Raw genomic sequence first — 23,113 nt, 5'->3', positions numbered from 1 at the left:
ACGTTAAGTGCCTCACTGACTCTCTAGGAAGGCGAGGACATTGGGCCCAAATTACACTTCTGGGCAGCAGCCCCCGTGCGGCTCCTCTGGCCACCATCACTGGTCACACGTGAACCGCACTGATGGGAACATCTGCTGCTTGGGTGCGAATGGCGAGATCGCTCTCCCGGCTGTTCAAAGTCGTCTGTGAATCAGCAGCACCGTTATCCCCAGGACCTACTGAACCAGAATCTGCACTTGGACAAGATTCCTGGGTGACCCAGATGCCTATCTGGGGTTGGAAAGCCATGCTTTCACCACCCCACCCTGCTGTGCAACAACTCAATGGTGCGAGCCCGACAGCCATAACTTCGCCAAGGTGATGGCCCCAGAAACACAACATTCAAAACAGAAGACCCAATGGTAACCAAGCAAAGGGACCAGGGGAGCTGAGGAAAGTTGAAAGCCCTCCATTTTGTGATTAATGAAGGAAACACAACTATAAAGCTAAGATTTTTTTTTTTAACCAGAAAACATACAGAGAGTATCTCTGGACACCACAGAGGGTTTTCTTACACATCATATCTGATCCTCCAGCCAGACTTGGTAGCATCGAGCAGAACTCAGAACAGTATGGATCATTCTGTCCTACACATAAGAAACCCCTGGCTTCTGTCATTAATTTGCTACAATTTGAGAATCAGCCTTAAGAAAATAGGCTTGGAGAAGCAAATTGGTTTTTCCTCTGAGTTTCCAAAAGAGGACCCAGCAGAGTACAAAGAAAAGATGTTCTTTTAAAAAACACATAAAAAGTACCTTGACCTGTTCCTTGCACTGAAGTGCTCAGAAAACAACTCGCTCTCCATTCACAGAGTCTCCTTGAAATTCAAGAGATTAAGAAGAAATGTGTGGTCCTGTGGTTTTGAATGTTCCTATAATTTTCATGCAGAAGTTTAAACAGGAAAATTTATAGTTGTTGGCTTTTTGTTTGGTTGGTTGGTTTTGAACCTGAAAAATGACAAAGTAAGGAAATGGAGGGTTTTGTGATCCAGAAGTTAAACATGGCCTTGAGGGGTTTTTTTTTTTTTTTTTTTTTTTTTTTTTTTTTTTTTTTTTTACCATCACACAGAGACAGAGTAGATGAGTAGTGCCAGGGGCTGCACAACTTTAGAAAGGTACTAAAAATCACTAACCTGTGTACTTGAAAACTATGAATTCTATGGTACGTGTGGCTCAATTTTAAAAACGTAAAGAGACAGAGACTTATAGACATATAAAATATTAGGAATCTAATTACAAGTAAAACTACATCTTAAAATTAGTTGGGAAATTAAAGCTTATTCAATGTACAGAATTAAATTATTTGTGGCAAGGGGGCGCCTGGGTGGCTCAATCAGTCCGACTTTGGCTCAGGTTATGATCTCGCAGTTCGTGAGTTCGAGCCCCGCGTCTGGCTCTGTGCTGACAGCTCAGAGCCTGGAGCCTGTTTCAGATTCTATGTCTCCCTCTCTCTCTGACCCTCCCCTGCTCATGCTCTTTCTCTCTCTCTCAAAACTAAACATTAAAAAAATTAAAATATTTGGACATTGAGTTGAAAACATAGAGCTAATTTTCTTCTGCATGCCATTTACACAAATATATTTATATACTTGTATGTAAACATGAAAATGAAAACCTGCAGACAAGTGAAGAGGAAGGAGGGAAGGAGGGAAGGAGGGAAGGAGGGAAGGAGGGAAGGAGGGAAGGAAGGAAGGAAGGAAGGAAGGAAGGAAGGAAGGAAGGAAGGAAGGAAGGAAGGAAGGAAGGAGCGAGCGAGCCAAGTGCCTGGCACACTGGGATATTCCCAAGTGGACGCAGTTACTGTCACGGCAGAGTAGGCATCTGGGTGCTCGGCAGCGTTGGATCTGGTAGAGAAAGGGCAGGAACCGGTATCCGGTAAGGAACAGAAGGAAGGCCATCAGACAACAAGGTGGGAACTGCCTTCCCATCAGTATTATAGTTAATTAATACTCTTGGATCACAACCCACATCCCTTCCATGAGTGAAAGTAGGGATTTAAGACCCCGGGAGAAATTCACATAAAAATGTTAAGAACCCTCAAGCCAGACCTGAGTAAATCAAAACTCAATCACATACGACCCTTTTCAGCAAGCGACCAGGGCTGGCATCCCAGGGATGCCGGGCAGGTGTCCTGTGCCCCTGGTACGACATGATGACAGGCTACCTCACCTCTGTGGTTTCCTTTCCAGACACCCACAAGCCCAGCCGAACCATGAAAAAGAAGAGTCGGACACGCCCGAATATTTTACACCCACTACGTCAATCCCCCAGCGACAGAAAATCTGACCGGTGCTTCTCAAAACCGTCCAAGTTGTGAAAAGCCAGGGAAGACCGACACTGTCACAGACCGGAAGAGACCAGGCAGACGTGAGGCCTTAAGGGACGTGGCTTCTCCACTGGACCCTGGAGCGGAAGAGGGCGCTAACGGGAAACCGGCGAAATCAAAACAAAACGTGGCGTTCAAAGTGAGTGGCAGTGGGCCAAAGCCGGCTTCCCAGCCTTCAACAGAGGGACCGTGACGATGAGAGATGTTCACGATGGAGGAAGTAGGATGGGGGACATAGGGGAACTCTGCACAGTCTGCAATTTTGCCGTCAGCCTAAAACCATCCCAAAATAAAATACTTAAGTATGGGTTTTAAAACTCAGCTACCCAGCCAAGTGGCTCGCCGTGACGGGGGTGTTGTGGATAGATCTCAGAACCTCCTCGATTCGATTTACATCATAAAATGTGCCCAACTCACAGAGGAGCTGGCTCCTTCCGTCCCCTGGGCACCTCTGCTGTCAGCTCATACTGGGGCCGTGAGTAATCCGCCCCTGCTTGTTCTAAGCATGCACCATACACAACATGAGCTTCCAGCCAAGGACAAACCTAACTCGGACCTTGGTCACAGGAGGTGGCACAGTCAGTACCCTCGTGTAAGCGGACATTACGTGTCACTCTGTGAGGGATGTCAGGAACAAAAATACCCCCTCCAGCTCTCCCGCAATGTTGCTAATGCTGCAGAAGTCAATTCCTGGGTACGCACGGTGAGAGCATTCCCTGTTGATGCTGGCCTGTCCACATCTCTATGTTGGCACATATTCACCTGTTCTTTTGGGGTGAAAAGGTGCTGCGCCAGCTGGGTCCCTCTCTGAGCCCCTTCAGGTTGTCAGCTAGAAGCCTCTAGCTATATGGTTCCCTGCCTCAGCTGCAGAATGCCATCGTGTCCCAGGGCACCCCCTTCCAGTCCAGCCCACAGCCAATGACTGACGTGGTGGGTATAAAGGCCCAACCATTTCGGGCCCACAGGGGTGGCTCTGATGGACCACGTGCCCTCGGGAGCTCCCCGGGTGAGCTGAGGCTGGCCTGCCCTCCGCTCAGCTGCTTCCTCGGCCCAATCCTGCTCTCCCCTCCCCCTTCCCTTCCCACTACACTTTCCTCGGGGGAGCCACCCTTCCCTCTCTGGTGCCTGGGATTCAGGTCTGCTAACCTCCCCACGGCCCCAGGACTCAGCCCCGGCCAATCCCGACACGGCATTCCCCTGTGCCTGACAAGTGGCTGAGGGAGGTGCTCCTGGCCCAGGTTCAAGAAGATGCGGTCTGCACCCCCTGCATTGATCTTGGCCTTGAGTCCACAGCGGGCAGGCCTACAGCTGCTGGCAGCTGTCTGTACCCCAACGTGGAACCTAAAATTGAGGCCAACATGAGGGCAGGGCCAAGCTGGGAAGCAACTCTGTGCAATGGACTAAATCGTGCTCCCCCCAAAACCATCTGTTGAAGCCCTAACCCAAGTGAGATAGTATTTGGAAGTGAGGCCTCTGGGAGATCATTAGCTTCAGATGAGGCCTGGAGGCTGGTGGGGGGGGTCCCCTGATGGGACTGGCGCCCTTGTAAGAGGAGACACCCTTGAGCTTTCTTGCTCCCCACCCCCATCACGTGAAGACACAGCCCAAAGCCACACCTGCAAGCCAGCAAGGTCGCTCTCACCAGGAAAGAAACTCTGCCAGACCTTGATCATGACCTTTACCGCCACTGGAACTATGACAAAATAAATCCCCATCATTTAAGCCACCCCAGCTATGGCATTCTGTTATAACAGCCCACACTCATGCATCCTGGGTCCTGAGGAAATTCGGGGAGCCTCAAATCCAGCCGGGCCTGAATCCGTAGTCCCCCCAAAATTTCCATTACATGAGACAGAAAGTAAATCCCCCGTGTTTGTATTTAAACCATTTTGGATTCGTCGCTGTAGTTCTTCCCCACCCCCCGAGTCTATAAGCTCCTTGGGAGGATGTCTGCACAATTCATGACAGAAGGAGCCACGCGGCTTTCACCGCTTTGGACAAGATTAGAAGCGGGTTCGTCCTCTGGGAAAAGGACCCCCAAGGGGCGCCTTGGGGGCTCCGTCAGTTAAGCGTCTGACTGCAGCTCAGGTCATGATCTCACGGGTTGTGAGTTCGAGCCCTGCGTCGGGCTCTGTGCTGACAGCTTTGAGCCTGGAGCCTACTTCAGATTCTGTGTCTCCCTCTCTCTCTCTGCCCCTCCCCTGCTCGCAGTCTCTCTCTCTCAGAAATAAATAAAACATTAAAAAAATTTTTTTAAAGAAAGAAAAGGGCCCCAAAGCAACCAAGTCATTACTTCGTGATACTTTCAGTTGACCACGTACATCCTCCTCCACAAGTACGGCCCACCTACAACTGTACTGCGTGACCATCTACGCCAGCCACGTGCAGGCTCTACCGCCACCGGCCACATAACCGACGTGCAATCCCACGTGCCTCAGAGTTTAAGTGTCGCCCCAACAAGCCGCACCTGCCGAGGAGTCCCTCCAAGGGCTCCCCCCGTGCTCTCTTTCTAGCTGTCACCACACTGCCACATCATCTCCGTCTCCTGCCAGACTCCGAGCTCCGTGAAGGCAGGAACTACGGCTCGTTCGTCTTTGCGTTCCCAGCACCCAGCACAGACCGGGCACATAGATGCCACTCTGTGAGTCTAGGAAAGAGCAACTTCGTCTTTAACCTTCTTTGGAGTGGGGAAAATTACTGACGTCACAATACAAGAGTTAGCTGCATGGTAGGTAGCCACCGGTGTGAAGTGTCACAGCTTTTGGTGACTTAAAAGTAAAAGTTTATTTCTCTCTCGTGGAACAGTCCTGAAGAAAGGGATTCAAGGCAGACGAGGAAGCATGGCCACCTGTAATGTAGGACCTTGTTCCTCCGCCACCACCCCCAATCAGCGCCAGGAAGACGTCCCATCCCTTCGGACAGCACAACACGGAAGCCATGCTCTCACTGCAGCTCATGTCCACAGTCTTGTGGCCGTGCAGCCGCAAGGCAGGCTGGGAAGTGCAGGCCCTGCCTGGTCAGCCGTGGGCCGGGTTCAAACTACTCTTGGGATCTCCGGTGTTAAATGAAGGGACAATCAATAATAGCGTCAGACAATTGTTAGTCATTGTGGGTTAGGATTTAGGCCAAGTGTGCACTTCTTACAGCACATTTAAATAATCTGCCTCAGTCGGCTAGCCTTAGTCGGCTAACTTCAGCTCACGTCATGATCTCCCAGTTCGTGAGTTCAAGCCCTGCGTCGGTCTCCATGCTGACAGCTCAGAGCCTGGAACCTGCTTCAGATTCTGTGTCTCCCTCTCTCTCTCTGCCCCTCCCCCGCTTGCTAGCGCTCTCTCGTGCGTACGCTCTCTCTCTAAAATAAACAGTTTTAAAAAATAATAAAATAAATCATTTGAGGATAGTTTTGCAAACTTCCTCCATCACCAAGTCCCTTCACCCTGTTGCTTCGACCACCCCAAGCCCTGCTCTGTCTGGGCCTGGGGCCCTGTCTGGGCCTCGCCATAGCTCCCAGGACCTGGACTTCTCCCCACATTCCAGTCCCACAGCTGGGCTCCAAGTAGCGGTTTTCAATATCTAGAGAAGCATTAGAACATTGGGTTGGAGCTCTTCAACTCTGCACCCAGACGCGAATTTATCATCCTCTACCTGTGTGCCATTCCCAAACTGCACGATGTCTCTGTGCTTCAGCATCCTGCATCCACAAAGCAGCGATTTTCATTCTCACCTATGAAGAGTGTGACATGGAGTCTCACACACGACAAGCCCTCAATAAATGTGAGCTGCTGCTTTTACTTCCAGTCCATCCACGCTCGGGCAGAAAGCACCGGGCTGGACCGCTCTGCACTCTCGCTTCCGGCGGCTTCCGCACCACCAGGCAGGACTGTGGGACCCTTGGCTGATGACCCCCCACCCGTGGAGACCACTGCCCATTATCTTCCTGAACAGTGCTCCATGGTCTCGCACTTCAGATGAATATTGGGTCCATCTGCACGACCCACTTCATCGCTACCTGGCCCAGCGCACCTGGCACTGGCCTCACCTTGGATCAGGTGGGGATCTATAAACTGAGAAGGGCTTGGGACCCCAGCAAAACAATAACAGGTTATGTTAATTTCCTTCTGTGCACGGTGTGCCTATTTGGGAAGTCAGGCCTACGAATTCAGCCTCCTCTGGAAAATGGCAATCACAAAAAGAGCACACATGACCGAGAAGTAGAGAGACCTCTTTAGAGCAAGGGATAATGCAAGCTCTAAGAATTAAAATGCAATTAGAAGCCGCCAGCACCACAGATACTTTGCACTCGCTGATCAAGAGGCCGGTTGCTCTTTCATCATCGACAAAAGAAAAAAAGTGAAAAGAGCTTCAACTGCTCTCCTAACGCAATGCTTATGACAAATCTGAATTACAACAATCTCTCCCCTTTTTTTCTGTCTCTTAGCGCACACTCCCCTCCTACCCTCCAGTTTAATTATGAATTCCAGCAAACCAGGATCTGCCAGAAATTATCCTGCTTCCACGGGCACAAGAAGGGCTCTCTTCCCTTGATGCACTGATCGCACGCCCAACACGATGATTAAAGGCCCCACTTCCGCATTCAGCGGGTCGTTGTTACTATTAGGACATTAACTTATTAATCACTACAAATGTCAGATGGGCGACTCAAACCTTCTCCATCAAGATACAAAGATCGGGGTGGTGTGACTGACGTGTGACGGGAACGTTAAGGAACCTAAGCTCCAGACACGGCTCGACCAGACACAAAGGATGCCTGCGTTTTCTTTTCTTCCCTCTGCGCCGGCTTCAGCCTCGGGCAGGGCCCCTCCTGCCGTCTCTTACGCCACAGAACCACCTGCACCGGGCCCTCATCGCCCCAGCAGTGGCTCCTGAATGGGCACCCGGCCCGTCGCTGTGGCTAGAAGGGTGGAGGAACTTTCTGGATGATGGAGGTGTTCTACATCTGTGCTGTCAGATACAGGCGCCACCAGCCAGCTGTGCCTAGCGAGCACACACATGCAGCAAGGACAGCAGGAGATGGGGGTTTTAAACTCTGCTTTACATCAGTTCATTTAAATTTAAGTAGCCCCGTGTGGCTAGTGGCCTCCATGCTGCGCAGAGGCTCTTCAGGAGGCCAGCCAGGGGGCACATGTCTGAGCTCTTGCCAGACCCACTCCAACCCCAGGGGATGAGAAAAGAAAGAAGGCAGAGGCTTAAACGCCAGGAGGAGAAGGGGCTGCTGGGGACGGGGGCTTCCTGGCCTGCACGGCTGCCTGGGACTGGAGACCATTCACGTGAAAAGAAACACTGAAGGGTGACCAGGCCCGAGGGAGCACAACCCAAATTCCGTACTGGACGCGCGAGCGTGAGTCACCCGTGAGGCGAGCTCAGAGAAACGGTCAGAAGCTCCAGGAAGGCTGAGTTACAGGTACACGTTTGGGGGGGAAACCGGCAGAGAAGACGCTGGAGCGGGGACCAGGATGAGGCGCCACAGGGAGAAAAACCGAGCAAGAAGAGAAGGCTGACTGGAGCCAGCAGAGGGGAGTCTCCGTGCTCAGTGGGGTGGGGAGGAGGGGCTTGAGAAGCGGGTTGAGAAACAGCAGCCACAGGAACGGGAGGGAAGCAGGGGAGCGGGGAGCGGGGTGCAGTGGAAGCCAGGGGAAGGGGAAGCATCTAGGAGGGAAGAGCGGTCAACGGTGCCCAAGTGATGCTAAGTCGACCAGACATGGGTCACACACAGATGAAGATGTGCCCCTTTCCTTAATGACACAGAGGTCACAGAGGCCCTTCGCAAAAGACGTTTCCATGAAGCGACCAAGGCAGGGGGCCAGAGGCGCGTGGCTTGCGTGGCTTGGGAGCCGAAGAGTGGAGACAGCAGGTGTTCACTGCTCTCTCTCTCAAGACCTAGGCTGTGAGGGGAGGGGGCTGCGGTGGAGCCGCGGGAATCGGATCCCAGAGAAGGATGGAGGTCTTTTATGAGAAGGACGTGAGCATTTGCAGATCAAGTTCTTGGCCCCCCTTTTCCCAGGATAGCAGTATTTTAAGGGCACAACTAAGCCATGCAATGATTTAGGAAGAAAAAGAATCCACTATGAGACTTGAACTTCAAAAGGGTTTGCTCAGGGCGCCTGGGTGGCTCAGTCGGTTGAGCATCAGGCTCAGGTCATGATCTCAAGGTTGGTGAGTTCGAGCCCTGTCATCAGGCTGCAGTCAGCACAGGGCCCCTCAGTCCCCCCGCCCCCCCTCCACTCGTTCATGCGCTCTCTCTCATACGCGCGCTCTCTCTCTCTCTCTCTCTCAAAAATAAGTATTTTTAAAAAACGGAGCCTGGGTGGCTCAGTCAGTTAAGTGTCTGACTTCGGCTCAGGTCATGCTCTTACAGTTTGTGGGTTCAAGTCCCACATCAGCCTGCTTTAGATCCTGTGTCTCCCTCTGCCCCGCCACCCCTCGCACACAGTCTCTCTCTCTCTCAAAAGTAAACATTTAAAAAAATTAAAACTTATTTTAAAATAAATAAAAACGTTTTTGAAATAAAGTAAAATAAATTTGCTTGGTCAATGTTCACTTAGGATGGTTAGAACGGATCGAGAAGTCATTGAAAAGCGTGCACACTCCGTCCCCCCTTCCAGTAATTTCAGGACGGTGCCTTCCTCAAAAAGGTAAAGGGATGAAATTTTAAAATGCATTTTAAAGTCTCTGCCTGGAACAGAAAAAGAAAGAAAAATGGAAGCTTTTTTTTGGATGGGCGGGGAGAATGATCAACAGAATATAAACTGTGGAAAAGGCTTCAAAGAAAGGAAATAAAAGGGCACCTGGGTGGCTCAGTCGGTTACGCCTCCAACTTCGGCTCAGGTCATGATCTCATGGTTCGTGGGTTCGAGCCCCGCATCAGGCTCTGTGCTGACAGCTCAGAGCCTGGAGCCTGCTTCGGTTTCTGTGTCTCCCTCTCTCTCCGCCCCTCCCCCGCTCACACTCTGTCTCTCTCCATCTCTCAAAAATGAATGTTAAAAAAAAAAAGTTTTTAATAAAGGAAATAAAGTTGACACTAGTGATTACAGGAATAAAATGTCAGCCCAGGTTAAGGAAGCAATGGAAGATGGCTCTGAGGCTGAAAAGAAGCTCAGGGAGGCTCCTCGAGCTACCAGTCTGGAGTCCAAGAGCCATGAGCTCAGGCGGTTCTCAGGACCCCAGGCGATGAGGGAAGAGGCTGGAGTCTAGAAACAGGCGTACACAACACACCTGGCCCAAGCGCTAGCGTTGCCTTCAGAAAGGATATCCTTCTGGTCTCCTCTGAGAAGGGACACCCCACTAGCCAGTCTCCGTGTGGCCACAGTCCCTTTAAGGCATGGGGAACACCTATCACACTCATATTTTTAACAACCTAGTCAAATATACTTACACCCCGTGAAATTCACCCATTTTAGGTGCACAAAGAAATGATTCTTGGGAAATTTACTGAGCCGTATGACCGTCACCCTCGTCTAGTTTTCAAACCTTTTCATCACCCCAACTGTGCCCACTGATAGTTCGTCCCCACTGCCATACCCAGCCCCGGGCAGCTACTAACTTACTTCCTGTCCACACACACTTGCCTTTTGCATGCACTTCCTGTAAGTGCAAACACACAGAACGTAGCCTTAAATGTCTGACTTCTTCCACTTAGAGACTCACTTTGAGAGTCTCTCACGCTGTGTGTGCATCGGTATTCCGTTCCCTTTTAATGCTGAATTGCATTCCACAACGTGGGTACAGCACCACGCATCTATCTGATGGACAGGAGGCTGCTTCCACCGTTCGGCTATTACAAATCGGGTTGCTATGAACATTCACAGCCAAGAATTTGTGCGACCGTTTATTTTCCTTTCTTTTGGGTAGATCTCTAAAAGAAGAATTACTGAGAGTCAGATGATACGATTATAGTTCTGCTTTCTTTAAAAGCCCATCAGGGCTTTCCAAAGTGTGTCTACCACGATGTGTGAGGCTGTCGGTTATACCAGGTACTGGTGTATGAAGACTTAGAATAAGCAAGCAGCATGCGGTCTAACGGGAAAGAGATGATCAATAAAAGTACAGTCCAGAGGCACCTGAGTGGCTCAGTCTGTTAAGTGTCGGACTTCAGCTCAGGTCATGATCTCGCGGTTCGTAAGTTTGAGCCCCGCGTCGGGCTCTGTGCTGACAGCTCCAAGTCTGGAGCCTGCTTTGGATTCTGTGTCTCCCTCTCTCTCTGCCCCTTCCCAATTCATGTTATGCCTCTCAAAAATAAAATGGTAAAAAAAAAAAATTTTTTTTAAGTAAAGTCCAATGGAGTCACTTCTCACAGCACCTACAAAATAGGGTCTATCAGGGTATCACGCAATTAAGATTGGCCAGAGTGGAAAAAGAGGACATGGGGCTTCTTCCTTTCAAGCCTTTACTAAGTACCTAATCTGTTTCTAGCAGAAAACAGAGAGGACGGAGTCTGGTCACGCTGCAGATTCTGTGCCGCTGGGTGAACAGAATACCTCACGTTACTCGAGCTCACGCAAAGAAAACTTTGCTTTTCTATTGCATCCCTAGAAACCTGGAGGCAAGTAGTTCGGGACTCTGCCTCGGTGTAAAGTCAGCGGGGATTCAGGTCCCTTCCAGGTTTGGGTGCCCCCAGAGGACTTACAAAACAGGAGACAGAGGGCCAGCCTTCATGGCGTCATTCCAGACAGCAAAAAGGGGAAACGGTCAAGGGCAAACGAGTGTGTGCTCTCTGGGTCTGCTAGTTGGCTTAGCTGCGTCACCTCCCTGGGCTTCCCCTACTCCACTGGCCAGAATCACGCCATGCCGCCTGCAAGGGAGGCCAGGAACGGAGTGTGTCAGCCAGGCGCGCTGCTGTCCTCGGTACATGAGGGGTCCATCAGTGAGGGGCAGGGGGAGGACGGGTACTGGGCCGGCGGCCCACCGTCCTGCCTTCTGTCCTTCCTGGAGTAAATCACCAAGAGAAGAGCACAGACACGTGGCACACAGTAGGCCTTCTGCACACCTTAGTGGGGGTCCTCTCCCTTCCTCCTTGGAGCTGAACCCGTGACAGCCTTGGGAGCAGGTCACTCATTTGGGAGAGGATCCCAGGAAACGGGCACGAGGGAGACGGGAGAAGAGATGAACGAAGCCATCAGGCTCAAAGCCACAGGGACACGTGGGCAGCACGTGGGGCATCCCCACAAGTTCCTCACTAAAGGACAGGAGGCTGGAGAACTTAATCAGCGGCTCCGGCTCTTATTCGGGGAGCGCTGCCCCAGACGGTGTCACACACACTCCCTCACTTCCAAGCTGAGCTTGACTAGTCCGGGAGGGCCACCACCGCTCCCCCACATCGGGGGAGCCCTGGACTTGGGACCTGGCCACGGAGCTCCCGGGGACCTGGCCAGGAAGAGGCGGCGGAAAGCAGCAGCAGGCTGGGGGAGGGGAACGCAGGCTTGAGAGCCATCTCCTCCCCTGAAATAACTAGTGTTCATGATAAAATCTAATCATCGTTTCCAACATGACCTCTGGCCAACGCTGTCCCGTTAAGTGGCATGGGACACGGGCTGTGACTTCCGGTTACATAACATTCTGCACACCAGGACAGCTGAGGAAAAGCGGAGTTCTGCCAGTTTGGGGGCTGGGGAGGTAGTGGCTCAAGGGGGAACAAAGTGAACGAAGTACCTAAGATTTAAGGAAAGCCGTTAAAAAAAAAAAAAGGCAGTTCACGTTTGAGCCGAGTTTAAAGGGTATGATGCACAAGGAACTGGGAGGAAGAGAGAACAGGAAGGTGGATTATCTCTTAGGGTAAGAATCTCCTTGTGACAGTTGATTAGGGGACACTCAAAACACGGACCCCCATCTGTTCCAATAGAGGGAAACGCTGGGGGAGACTGTTGCGTCTTACGATTGTTATTAATAGCGCCAAATAATTTATAGAAGATCTGATTAAAAGTAATGGGGCATCCGTGTAGCTCCCCCAGGAAAGTGGGGTGGGGGTAGCGTTCAAGGAACACGAAATCAACACTCATTAGCAGAGAGGGTACCTCTGGGGACACAGGTGTGAGGCACCAGGCTGCATCCGCTCTCTCACGCTCAGCCCATGCCATGTGCAGAGCGGCAAGGACCCATCGGCCCAGGAATGGTCCCCGCTTGATAATCTGGCTTCGCGGGTAACATGGTGTCCCTGGAACCACAGACAAGACAGGATGACTACACCCCGGGATGCGCCTGGGGGGAGGAGGAGACGCCTCCAAAAAGGATAAAGATCGTGTTTCTCCCCCAACCTGGGAGAGGAGTGGTTTCGCATGAGGAATTAAGTTGCTCGGAGAGCCTTGGGTGCTCTTAATGTCAACTCAGGTCATGATCTCACAGTGTGTGAGTTCGAGCCCCACCTGTGCTGGCAGCGTGGAGCCTGCTTGGGATTCTCTGTGTGTCTCTCTCTCTGTTCCTGCCCCACTTTCTCTCTCTCTCTCTCTCTCCCCCCAAATAAACAAACTTTAAAAAAATTAAGTTGCGGGGCACCTGGGTGGCTCAGTCGGTTAAGCATCCAATTTCAGCTCAGGTCATGATCTTGTGGTTTGTGGGTTCGAGTCCCACGTCGGGCTCTGTGTTGACAGCTCAGAGCCTGGAGCCTGTTTCAGATTCTGTGTCTCCCTCTCTCTCTGACCCTCCCCTGCTCAAGCTGTCTCTCTCTCTCTCCCTCCGTCTCTCTCTCTCTCAGAAATAAACATTTTAAAAAAATTAAGTTGCTCTGTTGAGAATAAATAGAAGTGGTATTTCTTATGCCCCTAGGCAGGCTAAGATCCCTACCCAGGCATTCTTTATTTTAGCAGAAACTGCCAAAAAGGAGACTATTCACAAAGCCCAGGAGTGCCTGTGACCACTTCCAGTGTTCTCTCCCAGATTTGACCTCTTTTTAGTTCTGGATAATCTACCCGGAAAAATGGTGTCGGAGTCTCATTTTGGATGCGCGCCTCTCCAACTCCCCAGAAGGCTGGACATTTTCCCCGTTTATTGTCCGTTTGTATTTCCTCTTCAGTGGATCTGTTCATATCTTCTGCCCAATATTCTGCAAGGTAATTCATCTTTTTGTCACTGATCTGAAAGTATTCTTTTTCTGTAAGAGATAGTAACCAATCGCTGCCTATGGCAAATGTTTTCTTCCTGTCTTTTCACTTTGCTTCTGGTGGTTTTCTTTTCATACTCTCAATTTTGGATTGCCTATCTTGTTAAGAAAATCTCTCCATTTCACAGCTTTATAAATATTTAAAATGCTCTTCTGTGTCCTTATGCATATTTCTTCCATCTTATATACACCCACACAGATGATCACGAAATCCATCTGGAATGTGCTGCCGCGTGTGTGCATGCGTGTGTGTGTGTGTGCGTGTGTGCGTGCATGCTCACGTGTGTGTAGGAGCAAAGGGACTCCGTGCTTCCAGAGGTTAGAGGATCCTCGCGTGCAGCACCAGACGTGACATGAAGCAAGCACTCAAGTCCACTGCTAAATTCTGCCTCCCACACTTTCCAGCTCGAAAGCCGTCTCCATCCTCCCTGCTACTTAAGAAGGAAGGGGAGGTAATCCCTGCCGAGGGCCTCTCCTCAAGTCCACAGCCACCAGCCACTCTCAAATCCCCGCAGCGCTTCTGCCTGAACATCTCCACCCCCTCCTCCCCTGCTGCCTCCTCCTGGCTCCAGGCTACCATCATCTCATCCCAACCGCCCCCCACCCTGCCCTGGCCTCCCTGCTCCCCCCTTCCAATCCGCTCTCCACCCTGCAACCAAGAGTCTTTCTACAGATGGAGTCCCCCGCCACCCCACTGCCTAAAGCCATTCCTCCCAGAGCCCCCACCGCCTTCAGAAGACAGTCCAAACTCCCACGTAGGGTGGGCTCTGTTCCGCTGGATCCAGGCACTTCTCACCCTTTGTTAAAAATAAAAACCTTCATGGGGCGCCTGGGTGGCTTAGTCGGTTGAGCGTCCGACTTTCGCTTAGGTCATGGTCTCGCTGTTCGTGGGTTCGGGCCCTGCGTCGGGCTCTGTGCTGACTGCCAGCTCAGAGCCTGGAGCCTGTTTCAGTTTGTGATTCCCTCTCTCTCTGACCCTCCCCTGTTCGCGCTGTCTCTCTCTCTCCTAGAAATAAAAAAGAAAAAAAAAAGAAAAAAATAATAAAAAAATAAAAAAGATAAAAAATAAAAAACCTTCAGGGGCGCCTGGGTGGCTCAGTCAGTTGAGCATCCAACTTTGGCTCAGGTCATGATCTCGCGGTTCATGGGTTTGAGCCCTGTGTCGGGCTCTGTGCTGACAGCTCAGAGCCTGGAGCTGCTTCAGATTCTGTGTCTCCCTCTCTCTCTCTGCCCCTCCCCTGCTCACGCTGCCTCTCTCTCTCAGAAATAAATAAAATATAAAAATTAATTAACTAGTTATTTAATTAAAAACCTTTGGGGGCGCCTGGGTGGCGCAGTTGGTTAAGCATCCAATTCTTGGTTTCGACTCAGGTTATAGTCTCACAGTTCAGGAGTTCAAGCCCCATATCAGGCTCTGCACTGATAGCACATAGCCTTCTTGGGATTCCCTCTCTCCCTCTCTCTCTCTGTCCCTCCCCCCACCCCTGCTCACTCTCTCAAAATAAATATTTTAAAAATAACAACAAAAGAAATAAAAACATTCACACCATCATTTCTCAAATTATGTCTCCCAGCTCCACATGCTGGCCAAACTACTTTTGGTTCAGTTCCTCAAAAACACCAAGCCTCCTTATAAAATAAGAAATCACAGGGATGAAAAATACGGCATAGGGAATATGGTCAGTGATACAGTAATTGCATCACCTGGTGACACAGGGTAACTATAGACATCGGGCCAAGCAATGCGTGATGTACAGAATCGTTGGGTCACTATGATGTACACCTGCAACTAACATAACATTGTGCATCAACTGTACTTCAATTTACACACACACACACACACACACACACACACACACACACCTGGCTCTGCCCCAGCTCAGCTATTGAAATTGAACACACGTCTGTAGAGGTCCTACCCCCACTGATCTGATGCAGCAGGTCAGATGGGTCCCGGCACCCACGTTTGATGATGATCTCCACGGCCAGGGTAGAGAGCCACTGCTCTGTCTCAAGGTTTGGGGCTTGTCGCTCCCTCTGCCTGGGACCCTTTCCTACCTCCTTCCACCCCAGCCCCCCCGCATCGCCGGATATTGTCTCTTCTTCCATAAAGCCAAGACTTAGATGCCCCTTCCTCCAGGAACTTTCTCAGACCATCCCAGCTAGGAAGCACCCACCCCCACGCTCCCCCAGCCCCCTCCCCCGGCCGTCATCATCACGCATTCATCTCCTGCCTCGGACACCCACCACGTCTGGGAGAAACTGGGATGGCGTGCCGGTCTCACTCACCACTATATTCCCTGCACCCAGCAGAGATGACACAGAGTAGGTGCTCCACAAATGACGGCTGTTAGAAAAGAAAATGAATTAACAAATTGGATGAGTGGATGCCTGTGGCAGTTTCCATGACAAATAAGCAGCGCTGGGCCATGCGAGCCCACGGAGGAGCGGTCTGGCCTGCAGGGGGCACCAGCCTGCTTCCTAATCTCCCTGCCCGAGCCGTACCTGCTGTCAGTCAAGAGAGGCGTCTGATGCTCAGTGGTCGCTTCGCCGCTCGGAAAACGAAGGAAGAGCCCTCTGCCCACGGCCCGTGTATGAAGACTGGGTGTCCGCCCCTCCCTTCTAGCAACAGGTGCCTCATCCCCAGTCCAGCTTCGAAAACAGCCAAAGCTGTAGCAACCGGGGGCAGGGTCTCCCGTTCCCAGGAGGGGAAGAGGTAAGAGGGAGAAGGAGGGCGACAGAGAGGAGTGTCCGTGAAACTGCCTGTCCTGGAAAAGCAGAGGAAAGTTCTTTGGTCTGTCTGCAGGCTGACTCTCTCTCCCCCTCTCTCCATCGTTTCGTTCTGGGGGAGAACAAGACCTCGGTCTGGACTGGACAGGCATCCACAAGCATCATCTGGAGGGAGAGTTTTCTTCTTTGCAGTAAACAGCAGCCGCCGCCGCCTCTGGACATTGCTGGAGCCCCAGCTCAGAAGATCAGCCCGTCTGTTAGCCATGAACGCTTCGTGCTGCCTGCCGTCACCTCAACCAACGCTGCCCAACAGCTCAGAGCCCCTCACGGCCCCTTCCTTCGGCAACCAGAGCGGCAGCAGGTTTTGCGAGCAGGTCTTCATCAAGCCCGAAGTCTTCCTAGGGCTGGGCATCATCAGCCTGCTGGAGAATGTCCTGGTCATCGTGGCCGTGGCCAAGAACGGCAACCTGCACTCGCCTATGTACTTCTTCCTCTGCAGCCTGGCGGTGGCCGACATGCTAGTGAGCGTGTCCAACGCCCTGGAGACCGTCATGATCGCCGTCATCAACAGCAACTACCTGACCTTCGAGGACCAGTTCGTGCAGCACATGGACAACGTCTTCGACTCCATGATCTGCATCTCCCTGGTGGCCTCCATCTGCAACCTCTTGGCCATCGCGGTGGACAGGTACGTCACCATCTTCTACGCGCTGCGCTACCACAGCATCATGACCGTGCGGAAGGCCCTCGCCTGGATCGCGGCCATCTGGGTGTGCTGCGGCGTGTGCGGCGTGGTGTTCATCGTCTACTCTGAGAGCAAGATGGTCATCGTGTGCCTCATCACCATGTTCTTCGCCATGCTGCTGCTCATGGGCACCCTCTACGTGCACATGTTCCTCTTCGCCCGGCTGCACGTCCAGCGCATCGCAGCGCTGCCGCCCGCCGACGGGGCGGCCCCGCAGCCGCACTCGTGCATGAAGGGGGCCGTGACCATCACCATCCTGCTGGGGGTGTTCATCTTCTGCTGGGCCCCCTTCTTCCTCCACCTCATCCTCATCATAACCTGCCCCACCAACCCCTACTGTGTCTGCTACGCGGCCCATTTCAACACCTACCTGGCCCTCATCATGTGCAACTCCATCATCGACCCCCTCATCTATGCCTTCCGGAGCCTGGAGCTGCGCGCCACCTTCAAGGAGATCCTGTGCGGCTGCAACGGCATGAGCCTGGGCTAGGGCGCCAGGGCCCTGGGAGGGCGCGGGGGTGCGGTCACTGCTGGCCCTCCATCCTGCCACAGGGTTTAGAAAAAGAGAAGAGATACTCGGAAGACATGAAGTCTGCCGACAGCCGCGATCACCCGTGTCTTTTTGCTTTTACGCATGCAAAGCCTTTGGAAGGGGGGGGGACATGGTATGTAACAGGCGTTCCGAAAGGATTCCAAAGTGGGTAAGGCCCTGCTCTCCCGAAGAGGCCCTGGCAGAGCTCAGGGAGGGAGCTGCCCGTGTTCATTTCCACGCAGCCGGGCTCTGGAAAGCCCACCTCCTCACCTGCTTCCCCCCCCCTCTGGCCCCGGGTCTCCCTGCCGCCAGTCAGACTGGACGGAAGGGCTCTCGCTGACTGTAAGAGGGGATCCAATGTCTCCCAGGCAAACCTGTCTCAGTCCTGGCTGTCAGCTGCTCACATGGCCTCACCTGTATTTCCTAAGAGACTGAGCGTTTATTCTATTACTCTCTTTACAGTAAAAACAATTTCCTAAAAACACCGAGCTCTGTATGAAAGAAGTGATGCTATGTATGCCCCTCTGCTTGACCCCCAGGCCAGCCCTCCCCCCCACAAAAACTAGCCTGGGGATGTAACTCACTTCTATTTCAGCTGCTGCGACACATACCTGTGTACGGCGTATTTTGATACCTTGCTAGTGTAAGGTATAATTTTCCATATTTAAAGAAAACCCTTTTTCCTATTATTCCTTTTCCATCATGAAAGCGAGAGAGAGAATCCTGGATGGGAGGAGGGGGCACGCATCTCGGGAAATTGCTTCACTGTCATTTCGGAGAGTTTCGGGAACCATGGAAATGCACGGGGCTTTCTCGGGAGTCTCCCCTTTGGCTCAGAGCAGCCGTGTCTCTATCACTCTGCTTCCTGCATGTAGAGAAACGTCTTGGCTCACTGCTCCTTTTGTTCGGCACGGTGTTCAAGTTGGGGTGACCCCGCTAGCAGTGCCAGTACCTCACCAATTGCCGCAGTTCACTCCTGTGAGCACGGGGCAAGCTCTGCAGACCGCCGCTGCTGCCGCACATTCAGCGCCGCACGCTACACACACCGTCAGACCCCTCCTGCCCTAGACAGCTGTGGGCTGTCCCTTCCCACTGTCCTCACGCTGCCCCACCGTGGAGTCTCATAACATGCTGTGTTTTGGGTACAAAACTGTGTATTTTTCTAGTGCTGGAATATATTGTGGGTTTGTTGTGGGGTTTGGGGGTTTTTTTGTACTTGAAGACATCCTGCTAATATAAGCAATATCGTCAGTCTGTTGCTTTGCTTGTGATGTGTGGAAATAATAAAAGGCTTCTGTGGCTGCTACACGTGTGACACATTAGAATCCACCGCCAGGAGGCGCCCTGGTGACCTCCGCACCCGGCCATCATCATTCCTCACGCTGCAATTCTGAGTATTTTGTAAATGGCCTAAACGCTGCCATTGACCACAGTGCTCATCTCCTGCAAGGCGATGCCTTTTAGCCAGACGACAACATTCTCCCATTTGGTTTCCAAAAATACCAGCCGGCCGTTCCTGGGCCGCTGCCACTCTCTGTTATTTTCGCTGAGACACCAAATAATAGGTGTCGGCCACTGCCACTCGGGCAGCCAATGTGGAAAACGAGGAATCAGGTTTTTTGAAAACTGTATTAACAACCATAAAGATTATGACGCCCTTTTCCTGTGTAAACAAGATAAAAGTAACTTTTCACTCTCTGAGATGGGCTTTCACGTTACTTTGCTCATCTGCTCCACAAACTTGTAAAATAGGCGAGTCTTTTTACAGGTCAGGAACAGCCCCCGCAGGGCCGTGCAGCTGCCCGGCAATTCCCAGCTGGTCAGGGTCACAGCGTGTCCCGTGTCCCGGTGCTGATGTCCTTTTGCACCGACACAGTGCAGGCAACAGGTTTCTGGGTCCAAACCTCACTGTAGACATTTGAGCCTACAGGAGCGCGCCCGGATGTCAGCGCCCACAACAATCACCGGAGATGTAGTTCCAGTGCAAAATTCAAATCAGCAGGTCTGGGTGGAGCCTAAGACTCTGCATTTCTGACTCAGCCAAGCCCCCGGGGGATGGGACTGCTGGTCCAAGGACCACCTTTCACAAAGCAAAGGCAGGAGGACTTTCAAATGAGCACAATGGAAACCCAGACATATTCGTCTGCGTAGACTGCAGACCCCATGCCAAGAAGCGTGCTGGGTACCTTACGGGCATTTGCTTCTCTGACCCTCACAGTAACTCACGAGACAGATCCTCTGATCCCCTTAGTTTGTAGATGAGACATCTGAAATGCAGAGATGAAGGAGCTTATCTACGAAAATTCAGCCAGCAAGTACAGAAGCCGAGGTCCAAACTCAGGCTGCCCAGCCCACATCCCCAGGTCCAATGCCAATGCCCCAGCACTGCTCATGGAAACAGTATAAAGGGCTGAGCCATGACCCAGTGACATCAGAGGCACGTGCTGCCATGGAGAGAGACGAAAGCATAATTCTACAACTCACAAGTCCAGAATTTCATAACAGAGTATCCATAGAAATGTCATAAAATCCAAGAAGCAATTAATCATTTTATTTGCTCTCCTTTCCCAAAGCCTGTGGGGAGCCCTGGGAAGTGCATCCCTTATTGGGGGTGAACAACCTTGAACATTCGGCTGCCAGGGCCACTTTCCCACATCTTCATGTGAGAACACACTCGAAATTTTAAAGCAGGAGGAATCGGGTTTAAAAATGCCTAATTTGGGGATATAGAAGCTCATCACGATTCTAGGCAGGACCACTGCAGTGGTTGACGCCACGGGTGTCTAGAAATCATTGCCTGTTGTCCTTACTTAAGCTGAACTCTTGAGCTTAATTCTGATGTTTTCCTTTAGGACTGGAGGCTACAACATACTCAAGCCTCCTTGCCTGAAAACCTTCACCCACCCTCGCCTCCCCCGAAATCCATTCTCCACACAGCAGCCAGTGCAATCCTTTAAAAAATCTAAATCACATCACATCACCCTCCTGCTAACATTCCTCAGTGGCTTCGAATAAAACCTCGCTTCCTGACCTGGTCCCACAGAGCCTTAATGATCTGATCTCTGGTAAATCGCCAAGCTCCCCTGCTCCCACTTAACCATCCCCACTGGACTCAAACTCACTGGACTCGTTGCTGGCCCCCAGGGCCTTTGCACTTGCTATTCCCTCTACTACAAGTCTCTTCACCCCATATCTTCCCATGACTGGCACCTTCTTATCATTCAGGCTCCAGTCCAATTCTCAGAGATGCCTTTGCAGACTCCTCTTTCTCAGGAAGACCCCAGGTATTCACGTGAAGTTGTGTTTTTTTTTTTATCACAGACCTTGTTGCTAGTTTATATTTTCTTGTTTGTTGATTCGTTTAATTCTCATCAATCTCTCCCATCAGAAAGCAGTGTCCAGCATATAAAACTAGCCAGTGAAGAGTATGTGTTAAATGAATAAGTGACTTCACGAATACACTCAAATATGGATTCAAGTCTAAAACCAAAGAGAAGGTAATATGCCAGTGATCCTCAGATTTGGCGAGTATCAGTACCAAAGGTGGAATCTCAGAAAAACAGCCCAGTCTCTGAAACTTATGACCTAGTAGATCAGGGGTAACGCCAGGCATCTGAAATCCTTAGAATCTGCAGTCAATTACGATGCACACCATAAGTATGAGATCCACCTACAGGCACTGCTGTTTCTGAAGAATAACAAAAACCAGCACCTCGGGAGCTTAAGTCTCTTCCCCTCACCATTTCCTGTCACAGTGTCAAGCACCAGTGGTTAATGGTGGGTGATCCAAGAACGAACATCAATCTAGAAACTGAGACACCAGATGCACAATGCCCCTATCTGGAGGGGCATCGGGGTAGCTCAGTCGGTTAAGCATCCGACTCCAACTCAGGTCAGGATCTCACACAGTTCATAGGTTCGAGCCCCGCGTCAGGCTCTGTGCTGACAGCTCAGAGCCTGGAGCCTGCTTCAGACTCTCTCTCTCTCTCTCTCTCCCCACCCCCCTCCTGTGCTCATGCTCTCTCTCTCTCTCAAAAATAAACATTAAAAATAAATAAAATTTTGAAAACACCGGTCTGGAAGACAAATCAATAAAAATAATAATAAAAGACACTCTAGGGTGTTAATATGTGCCAGACACTGTAGTAAGCATCTTGATATATTAACTTGCGGAAATGTCACCCAGAGCCTAGGAGGAAGGCACTACTACCACAGTAGCCTAAGGGAAGGAAGCTGGATGGTGGAGGAGGCTTATCGTCCTGACCATCTGACCCAGGCTACTGAGAAGGTGAGAGGCAGCGCTGGACTCACAGGCACCGTCAGGCTCCACAGCCAGTGTCCCAACCATAGGGCCACACCCCAGCTGTGCGTGTCCCACACTCATCACTGACTAGCTTGTCATCAAGCAGGACTGGGCACAGAGACTCAACCTCCCCTCTAAGCAGAGACGAGCATAATTCATGAGAAGCTGGTCTTCACCGAGGGAGGGGCCGTGTCACTCAAGTTCAGTGAGACCCAAGTGGGGTTCTAGGACTCACACTTACTCAGGGAAAATCTGGGCATCCAGAGCCAGACTAGTCTGGATCAGCAAGTCCATTAACAACAACAACTAATGTTCAGAGAGTATTTAATCACACGCCAGATACTGTCCTTGGTACTACTGTACGCATCGTCTAACCGACCCTCCAACCTGGGGCCATCTGGACCTCAGAGATCACTGGGCAACGTCTGCAGAGGTTTCTGTGGGTCACATCTAGGGTGGGCGTGACAATGTCATCTAATAAATGGCAGCCAGAGACACTGAACACCTTACAGTGCCCAGGACGGGCCCCCACACCAAGAATGACCTGGCCCCAAAGGCCAGCAGCGCTGACGTTAAGAAGCCTCGCTGTAACCAGGCCAGTTCTCACCTGTTCACGGATGAGGGAAAGGGGCCTTGGAAAAGAGCAGGCCCAGAGTCACGCTGCGTCCTGAAAGCCCCACCACAGAGGCCAAGTTCCAGACTCCCCTCCCCCGCATTTGTTCAGCACACTGAGGGGGCCTCCTTTGCACGAGCACCTCCCAGGTGAGGGGGCCACCGTGATGGGCGGGCGGACGTGGCCCCGCCGAGCCAGACTGCCAGGGTACCAGGGACACAACATGCACAATGACACCCAACAGGTGGAAAGGGGCAAAGGGGCTCCGCCCCCAGCCAGGGACACTCTTGAGGAGGTGCAGGCCAGGAGGGAGACGAATGAGAAACAAGTGGAAGGAACGAGAGGCAGCACAAGCCAGAAACTGGAAGCACCTCGACAAGCCTGGAGGCCGAGGGCCGTGCCCGCGGGAGGCGGCAGCCACGGCTACGTTCCGGCTTCTCTGACCAGCCATCTCTAGAAAAGGCGCCCAGGGGCCTCTGGGGAGTCCTGCAATCACTCTTCCCCGGGACTATTCGCAGGTCCTTGGAACCTTCCAGTCCCCAAGAGGGATTAGACACAATGTCAGAAACCGCCAGCCTCACTAAGTCAAGCCCCTCTGCATCCCTCCAGGGCAAGGCTCCCAGTGGGTCCCTTGCTGTGCAGAGAGAGGCCACGGGAGGTGCCCCCTCTGTACCTGACCGGCTGCACAATGCAGTTGTGCAGGTGGGAACCCAGC

At 51.8% G+C, this 23,113-nt stretch overlaps 1 protein-coding gene across 1 annotated transcript; it reads left to right on the top strand.

Annotated features, from left to right (window-relative positions):
• Positions 1-16,373: 16,373 nt before the first annotated feature.
• MC3R (melanocortin 3 receptor) lies at positions 16,374-17,440 on the top strand. The gene has a single exon (XM_039236905.1). The coding sequence runs from the start codon at positions 16,469-16,471 to the stop codon at positions 17,438-17,440; it is 972 nt and encodes a 323-aa protein (XP_039092836.1). The 5' UTR covers positions 16,374-16,468.
• The last annotated feature ends 5,673 nt before the right edge of the window (positions 17,441-23,113 follow it).

The sequence above is a fragment of the Hyaena hyaena genome, unplaced genomic scaffold (assembly GCF_003009895.1).
Source record: "Hyaena hyaena isolate Hyena2069 unplaced genomic scaffold, ASM300989v1 scaffold_119, whole genome shotgun sequence".
In the NCBI taxonomy this organism is placed as follows: domain Eukaryota; kingdom Metazoa; phylum Chordata; class Mammalia; order Carnivora; family Hyaenidae; genus Hyaena; species Hyaena hyaena.
The sequence above is the reverse complement of the archived record's forward strand: the minus strand, read 5'-3'. Positions and strand labels throughout refer to the sequence as shown.

Coding starts and splice junctions, on each gene's coding strand:
- MC3R (XM_039236905.1), top strand. CDS start 16,469: ATGAACGCTTCGTGCTGCCTGCCGTCACCTCAACCAACGCTGCCCAAC.